General features: G+C 41.1%; 1 protein-coding gene across 4 annotated transcripts in view; it reads right to left on the bottom strand.

The window, feature by feature from the left end:
• pdlim7 (PDZ and LIM domain 7) overlaps positions 1–9,317 on the bottom strand; it is a 37,391-nt gene that overhangs the window by 1,137 nt on the left and 26,937 nt on the right. For all 4 annotated transcript variants that reach the window (XM_044363552.1, XM_044363554.1, XM_044363555.1 and 1 more), the window contains 5 exons: positions 4,347–4,399; positions 3,832–4,075; positions 3,193–3,373; positions 2,898–3,018; positions 95–210 (listed from right to left, as the gene is read on the bottom strand). In XM_044363552.1, the coding sequence (XP_044219487.1) occupies positions 95–210; positions 2,898–3,018; positions 3,193–3,373; positions 3,832–4,075; positions 4,347–4,399 (715 nt within the window). The remainder of the gene's footprint in view (positions 1–94; positions 211–2,897; positions 3,019–3,192; positions 3,374–3,831; positions 4,076–4,346; positions 4,400–9,317) is intronic.

The raw sequence follows: 9,317 nt of genomic DNA, 5'->3' as shown, positions 1-9,317 counted from the left end.
AGGCAGATTTTTCAGGTGGCATTGTGCTCGGACAGCCAGGAGAGATGGGGCAAAGAGAGCCCCACAGGGAGCCATATCAATCAAAATGACTTACAGCGCAGACGAAGCACGTATCATGCCAGCTGTAGCCCAAGGCCTCCAGAAACCGATCCCCGGCATCAATCTTAAAGTCACAGCCGTGGCATTTGGTGCCAAACATCTTCTCATAGTCTGGAGAGAGAAAGGTGATGAGAGGAGAGGTGGTGAGTCCAGAGATCTGGACTTGTGTGAGATAACCATCGGAATTAAATACTAAAAATAAATTCATAAAAAGATTTTATCATCCAAGAGATCAGGTCAGGCACCCTCCATGGCCTCCCCGATCACCTTATGTAAACACCACTTAACCTTTATAGGATGTTCTGGAGCACAGAGTGTGAAATAGGTTTCCACCTCTTTCATCTTTTTTAAAGAACTCCAGGCTTTTCCTCTTGAAGATGAGTAATATCACACCACACACACACACACACTTAAGAACTTAGAATGACGGCAATAAAGATGGATGAAGCCGTTTTGAAGCCAAATGTAGGCTCTTCTCCTCGCTGGGCATTTGATACGTCGGTGTCCGCGTTATTTTGTCCACCCACTGCACGTTAGTGCCTTTCTCGGGTGTAAAAGGAGGGATTACGATGAGGAGGAAATTGCTCCAGATACTTAACTGGATTTGCCAGTCTCTTTCATCACGCGGACTCTGGGGAAAGTGTCAGGTTATAATGCTGCTTCTCAAGAGTGAGTGGGTGAGAGCCGCAACAATCCCTGGAAGATGCTGAGGCAGCACAATGTTTATCAGCGCTAAAGGCATTATTCAGAGTATGAGTACTCAGGTTCTGGCTTCGCCCTCTGATAAAGCAGCAATCCACGTCAGGGCCTTAGTAGTGAGCGAGAAGCACGCCGCCCCGCTAAATCATTTACAGCACAATAGAAGAGCACACACCATTCATAAAAACCAATAGAGAAAATGTATGAAGTAAACTGGAGCTAAATAGATTACAGCAGATGAAAACATCACACTTTGATTGAATGTGGTACGCGCCCAGAGATTCATGATGTAGGCCCATGCCAAACCCCACAGCAATAATACAACAATGGAATGTTTTACAAATAGCTTGATAAAAAATATGAAAATGATTCCTGCGGGGAGACGTGTTTTTTCAAAAGAAACAACTTTATCTCAACATGCACTCTGAAAGACCTCTGAATCACCCGGTGGCTCTGTTTGACTGTTTTTGCTCCACAAGCTTTTGTTATGTAGCCTGCTCTGTCCTTAGATAGAACATCCAAGTAAAGTAAATAAAATATCTGACATCTTTTGTCACACGAGCTCTATCATGAACTTAATACCCAGTGCAGATTTACGATAAATGTGTAAAGCCTGATCCATGGGGGTTGTACATGGGTTGACATTTGTTCTCATCTGGCACTGGAACTAATCAATCTGCACACTGGAGCTTTTTGAGCATGCTTTTTCTTTCCCCCATGTGTCCTATTTTCTGCTAAAGCTTTTAACTACTGTCTGCCTTCAATTCAGGTTTAGACTCAAATTTCTAGTTAAAACTGGGGTTGCTCTGGGTGACATCTCTTATCCTTGGTGGCTCTTGGTGTCCATGCCAACTACCCAGTTTTTTTTCCCCCTCAATTCTTCCTTCATAAAGCACATAAATATGATGTTTTCCTTTCTGTTCAGCAGGGGATTTTTCACCATGGAGATGCCTTCATCTCCTTTATGAAGCCTTGAGAATGTGTGACAGAAAACGCTGTATTATTAAGTATGAATGAGAGAAAGACACGGTCCTTCAGTGAAAACACATTCAAACTAAACATTCAGGGAGGGATTGTACTGAGATGTTGTTTATTTTAATAATGCTCATTAGTGTTACAATGTTCTTATGTTTTTTTACACTCAGGTAAAATTGGACCTGTTTTTACATTTGAAAGCAGTAAAAACATCCTAAATATCATTCATTTAGCCCAAAATTTTATGACTGAGAATATACAAAAATATTACAAAAATGATTTAAAAATTTTATCAGGTACACATACATTGTAAGTAGAGGGTGTTCTGGATTAAATTTGACTCATATTTACTCAAAAATGTCACATGTTGAATGTTGCATTCTTCACATTCATAATAAAAATTAATTGAAATCATTATGGTTGTTTTAGGTAACATAAGACCATAGTACAATGTGATTGTGAATGATTTTTCTCCATAAACAAATAGCATAAACCTAAAGAATAATCTCTCTGCTCTCTGAAAGCTTAACTGAGGGTTAATCACCTGTTTATTAATGACTGATAAGGTATTTATGACTGAAAAATAGATTTGTGGTTCAGAAATTTAGTAGAGACTAATTATGAGGGGATATTTAGAAGGGTCAGAATATGAACAGTATGTATAGTTAATATTATTATTATCTTTTTTTTGTTTTAGAGCAGAAACATGATGAGAGCATTTGACAGAGTCCAGACATCGTAAATCAAAATGTGGAAAATTAACATATTTATCATGTTAATTTAATTTAAGGAGCAGATCTCACTCCCTGCTTTTCACCAGAGTTTATCGTTTAGGAAATCAAACACAAAAGCAGCAAATTTGGGTGCAAATAATTTATGTTTATGTGTCAAAGTTGGAATCAAGTTCGTAATGCACCACAGTGTTTAAATACTCTGTGCCAATCCACCATAGAGGACACGCACCACAGAAACTTTAACTGCACCGATCTTTGTATTCCATCCCAGTAATTTAGCAAAGGAGTGATTTATTTCCTTTAACATTATTTTACTCACTTTTTAAGGTGTCATTTCTACTTAGAATTGTCAGGTTTTAAGTACAGTATGTGCCTGCTGCAGTTTCTCACCTCTCTCACAGTAGGGTTCTCCCTCCTCCATGTAAAAGGCTTGGTTCCTGATGGCAGTCTTGCAGGCTGCGCACTTGAAACACTGAACATGGTAGGTCATCTTCAGGGCATGCATGATTTCCTGATAAGGGCAGAAAAGGTTGTAAATGTTTTATTTTCAGCTCAGCTGGTGTTGCTGCGGTACAGCAGAGACTACTACATGTATTTTTGTACAGAAAAATCACACTATGAAACAGCAGCCCTATTCCAATGTTTCTGGTTTTGATTGAGCTTGATGGAATAACGCAGCTCCTACCCCAGTGATCTTCTTTTTGCATTTGGCACAGTTGGGTGCATATCGGTTGTCATGGCACTTGGTACAGAAGACAGACCCTCTCTCCTCGAAGAATCCCCCCTCCTCCAGGACCGCCTTACACTGTGAACACGTAAACTCCTCTGGGTGCCATGAACGTCCCAGTGCTACCAGGTACCGACCCCTGGAACACACACACACACACACACACACACACACACACACACACACACACAGAGTGAGTGGTTCCACTTCAACATGGAAAACAAGGACAGCTGCAATAGAAACAAATACTTCCAGGAAACATCTTAAAAGTTCTACTGGCAACTTTATACGTCCACTTGAAAAGTTCTTGTTTGCTTGCAACAGTGAGCAGAATAAGTAACTAAGGTTACTCTGTGAAATGTGTTAAATGAGATTAAAATTATTTAAAAGTCAGCATAATGCTTGTCTCCAGTGTTAACGAGATGTCTCCAAACTGTGTTAATTATGCTGACTTAATTTGCTGCTGTCATTGTGTATATTAACTGCATCAAATTATGTGTCATCTCTCTGAAAGGAATTTGAAAGGAACAGACAGTTTTATTCAATAAGAACGAATCAATCAAGCTGTCATCGTAGATGGGGGCGGTGCGGTCTCACCTGATGATTTTGTTGCAGGCACCACATACCGGGGTCCTCCCGCTGTCTTCGGGTGCCTGCTGCGCTGCCTGCAGGATGGAGCTGCGGTTCTGCATCGGCGTCGGCTGGACCGGCTGCTGGTGCTGGGTCACGACGGTGCTGGTCTTGTCCGGGCGAAAACGGTCAGCGAAATTAGGGTCAGTGACCCATGGTGGTCGAACGGAAGGAGCTGAGCTGCCTGCTGCTGCAGCTGCAGTCTTGGAGCCTGGGCCAGAGAAACCAACATGGTTTGTTTTGGAATTACAGCATTTAAAAAGAAAAACTTGGCTGTGACTTTGAATAATTTCACAAAGGGAGGGAGGGGGGGCACTTTTATGTAATATACATACTCCTTCCAGATGTCTGCTGTGACAGTTGTACGTGTCACATTGTTGCAGCTGATGCTCATGTATTGACACTTAAAAGAATCTATTAGCACAACCTCTACTGGATGCTGCTGGGGGTTTTTTTACGCTTCAGCAGGAGCAGAAACTCACCATCTGGTTTATCTGCTGCCTGGGCCTTGGCAGGTGAGGGAGTTGGCTCAAGGCTGTGGGGAGAAAATTACTAATTAGAAAAGGTACACACACACCATTCAGTAACCATGGTTACTACTACTCAATGAACGTCATGTTTGGATATAAACAGCCATAGCTGTCTCCATTAAGATGTGCCACAGGTTACCTTCTGAGTGTATGATCATGAGCATCATAATTACTAATATTAAATCAGCATCAACAGGATAGAATAGTATTCTCACCTGCCGCAAGATGAGCTGGTTTCATGTGGTAAATTAAGTTTAATTGTAAAGACAATACACTGTAATAGATGGATTTTAAGGCCATTTTACATGATTATCACACCTTCACGAGACAAAAATCAATCATGTGATATAAAATAATCAATGCTGAACCACAGACACCATGCTGTGCATTCGATGGAGACATTTCACCTCTGCATCAACCTTCTCTAATGAGAGCAATAAGACCCCTGAACATCTTCTTGGATTGATTGACATCACTCACGGGCAAAGTTAGAGAACGGGAAACTCATCAGACGTGTTGTGCTGTCAGATCTGGATGCAGAAGACTTTCCCTTCAAGCCTGCATGTGCAGAACTGTTGAAATAAAGAGTTGTTTCTACATTTCAAAGTTCTGTTACCCGCAGGAAGCGTCACTATATTCAGAAAATCTTCAAACCATGACTGAGACGGAAAACAACTTCTGAGCCAAGACAGTGAGCTCTGGAGATGTCTTATCTTGGGAAAAAATATAACACCGCCTTAGGCATCTACGTGTTTACATCATCAACTGCGCCATCTACTATACACTAATGAAAGATGATGAAATCATTTCTCATTTGCAAAGAAAAAGAAAATGGGAAATTAATTACCCTACAACAGCCTTGTTCCATAGCATCGCCTTATATAGCATCAGGTTAAAGTCTGCCTATCAATTATGCTCCTTTTGTATCCAAACAACTCAAGAACACACAAGAAGTTACAGAGGCAGGAGAAGTTGCAGATTTACAGCTGGGAGCTATCCAGCAAGAAAATGAATAAAAACAGTCTGTTTCCAAACAGCATACTGAATAATAAAGGACATTAAATCCCTTTGCAATAGAAGGAACATGACTTGTAGGGCTGGTGACAGAGAGGAAGTTAAATCCTCCAAAATTAAGGAAGGTAAGACCCCCCCCCCCCCCCCCCCCTCCTTCCCCTACCGGGAGACTGTTGGAGGGAAAATGCAGCCAAAAAGAGTGAAGGAAATGGAGAGGAGATAGAAGGATCCCTGGCGGCCGGGTCAACCAAAGGACAGAACAAACCAGTTTCAGCCTGTTTGACACACAGACCCTGGGTCAGCTGCCCTCAACCTTCTGGGATCCAGCCTATCGACTCACAAAACAACATCCTGGTCAATACCTCAGCCCCTGGCTACAATCTCTTGCCGTGCTCCCCTACATGACAACAGGCAAGTGGCACTGACTTCTCCCACACCTCAGAGGTTTGTTTGGCTGCACCTCACTTTGGTAAAGGTTGCAGGTGCAAATTAAAGTACATCCTCTACAGGACTTATTCCCACCTGGGGTGGCCTGGATCATGTTTTCTTGACATTTTCACTGCTTTCAACATCTTCCTCCTCACCTCTGTGCTGCGAGAGGCTCAGTGTGATGCAGGTGCACAATTCCTGCATCACAGACTGTACAGACAGGATTGTTGTTTTTTTTTTGCCTTTGACATAAGAGTTTTGGACCTGCTGCAGTGCAGCGCCCCATTAAACATCACCTTGACATTTCCTGTTCACTCTTTACACCTCTGTTTTCAGATCCACCTTGGCTTTTTGGCTTCCTCTCCTGTGGGATGCATCGACCACAGCGATGAGGATGAGCAAAGGAGTTTGTTGGCAGCTCAGCATCAGGCAGACAATAGAGCTGGTTTTGATTTTAGCTGGAGCGAGAAGCCACTAATATATCACCCTCCACAGTAAGGAGGTAATGGTGATGCAGATCTATAAGTTTGTGACAACTGACAAAGTGTCAAACAATAGTACCACGTGTCTAAGAGGGCAGAGAGAGGCTGCTTTGCTATTGGCTGCTCAGGTCTTCTGATGTATTCCACAAGCTCTTTCTTTCTTTCATTCCTTGTTCCTTATTATTATTATCTACAAAGGTACATCGCATCAAGACAGCCACAATTGTGCAGATGATGTATATATGCTGATATGTTTTGTGTCATATTATCAAGTTTTATTTATTCATATTGACTATTTCAAATTCTTTGAAATATACCCATTTAATATGGTTTTGACGGTAGAGTCCTGCTAACTTGACAAATTTGACATTAACTGCATCTTGCAGATTCAAATTTTGGAAACATTTCAAAGACCAAATTTCAAGTGGTTTTCAGTCACTATACAGCTACGTGTTTAATAATTGTAATACTACCAATTATTTATTCTGCAATGACAAAATCAACCAAAATTTCCATTTTCTGTATGTAATTACAAATACCTTTTCAAGTCTAAATTAATTAATGGTTTTAAAATAACTCTCTCTGGTTTCCTGATGATTTCTTCAATCTATGTAAGGAAGAGCAGCTCATTCACTCCCACTGCTCAGTTTTACTGCTGGTTTCAGGTTTCACCTACCAAGTTTCTGTTTACATGTTTGTATCACAATCTATTGGGCAATATCACCCTGCTACCAGCAACCATCCCACGTTTCTCTCATACCCACCTAAAAAGGTAAAAAGTAAATGTTTTAAAGGTTTCTGAGGAATTTCTAGTTGTTTCGATGATGATTCGAACATGATTTTTCTTTTCATTTTAACTGGGTTAACACAAAATACCTATCCATCAAAACATGAGTACTGATTAAACTTGTTTTTCTGTCCAAACCGTTTCATTTAGTCTCATGTGTAATCTGCCGTTAGATCTGTTCTCTCTAACCACTTCCTGTACTACAGCAAATTATCACCTAAACTCTAAAATGTGATGATGTTGGTCTTTTTTATAATTTACATTCATTTTTGTTGGGTTTTAAATACTCTTACATATTTTTATTTCAGTCAAGAGCTTTCCTCACCAAGCACATCTACACTTAATTAATGTGTATTACTTCATGTGTATATGCTCATTTGTTGTTTTTATGCCTGACTGCAACAAAAAGTAAATCTTGAACCCTGATCTTTGAGAAGGCGTCCCATTTATTCAAGACTGTAAAAATACTGAGGGAAACCCTGCTTCTATATAATCGTTATTGTTCAGTACAGCAGGCAGATGTGCTGATTGTTGTTACTCAACTGGAGGAGGACAAGAAATAAGAGTTGGATGAAAAGAGATGCATAATTTTAAGCTTAAATACTGAATAAACATGAAAGAAAGAAACACAGAAGAAAGGACAGAGAAGCGAGAGTTGCCTTTTTTCAGATGTTTTATATTTTTGATGACAGCAGAAAAAAAAAAAAAGTACAGATTTATCTTCCCTTTCTTTCTTAATGGTTGGAGAAGCAAACAAGATGAGGGGATCAAAATGAAAACTCTAAAAAGGATGAAGAACTTGATAAATGGAAACAGCAGAGAGAGAGAGAGAGAGAGAGAGAGAGTGAGAGAGAGACAGACAGAGAGATCAAAGGAGGGTCTGAACTACACAATCAAAGAAGAATAACGAACAGAAAGGCGCTTCCCACTGCTGACACCCCCCTTCCCACCTTCCCACCAGTTTACTCCAAGTAACGCAGTGTGAAATGGAAAATAGGGCTACAGACACAGTGGTCCACAGTGTTGTCAACAATCATCAAGTCAGAAATTCAGAGGGAGATCTTACACTTAGGCTCAGTATGCAAGGTTCCACTTCAGGCTTTGTCATCTAGGCTATGTTACTTCTATTTTTTGGTTTGCTTTTCTTTCTTTTCTTTTTTTTCCCCAAACTTCTTTTTCACCCCATCTGTATTCGAAAGGTGAATTTGTTAACTGCCATTGGACGGTCGGCCATCTTCGTCGTCTTTGTCACGTAGTCGTTGCGGTGTGGCTATCGCTAGCAGGCTCTGGCTGGGCTCTGCGTCTCGTGGCATCTAGGATGTCGCTCAGGATTTGATATTGAGGGCGCGAGCAGACCTGTCGTGGTGCCAATCCCTCAGACGGGCATAGCGGGGACTCTGAATCTCAGTGAGGAACTTTTCCCTGACCGCAAGCAACGGAGATATGAGACAGAGATAGGCAGGGAGGAAATAGATTGCAGGGGAGAGAATAAATAAAAAGAGCAGACAGTGGGGTAAAGTGCACAAAGAGGTAGGGAAAAAAAAAGTAGCAAGGAATAAAACAGAATAAGGATATGACAGGTGTGGAATGCAAAAATGTATGAGAAATCAGAAAATGATGCCATGAGGCAGATGCGTGTACTAATAATATTAAGTATTAGCAAATAACACCACACATGCCAGTGTTTGAAGCAGAAAAAATGAAAATTGTTACACTAAGTTACATTATTTTGTTTTAACTAATTGCCAAACTGAAGCTTCCACACATGAGTACGCAAACACTATGTCACTTGCAGGCTGTTCAAATCAACCACACTCAGTCTTTACCTGGACCTCTTCATGGTTTCATCATCTGGGTCCTGCACTGAGAGATCCAGGAGAGACACACACACACACACACACACACACACACATCAGAATGCCTCACAGATTTACATGATGAAGCTGACACACACCGACTGTCAGCCTCTAACAGACAAATCATCAAAAAGCTGATCACATACTACCACAAATATTGAGTTTGCCGCACAGCCTCTGCTGTGATGATCAACATTTAAATGTGCAGCCCATTTGTCAGACTGGTTACAGTCATGAATAAAATCCTTTGCTGTCAGTGAAGCCGCCTGACAGTCAAGGCCCCTCTCCGCAGCTGAAAAATGGACACCCTTGTTATCCACCTTTCCTGTGTCACTCACTCTGCTGTCGCTTTCAC

This window comes from Thunnus albacares, chromosome 10 (assembly GCF_914725855.1).
Source record: "Thunnus albacares chromosome 10, fThuAlb1.1, whole genome shotgun sequence".
NCBI lineage: Eukaryota > Metazoa > Chordata > Actinopteri > Scombriformes > Scombridae > Thunnus > Thunnus albacares.
This window is presented reverse-complemented; position numbering and strand designations above follow the sequence as displayed.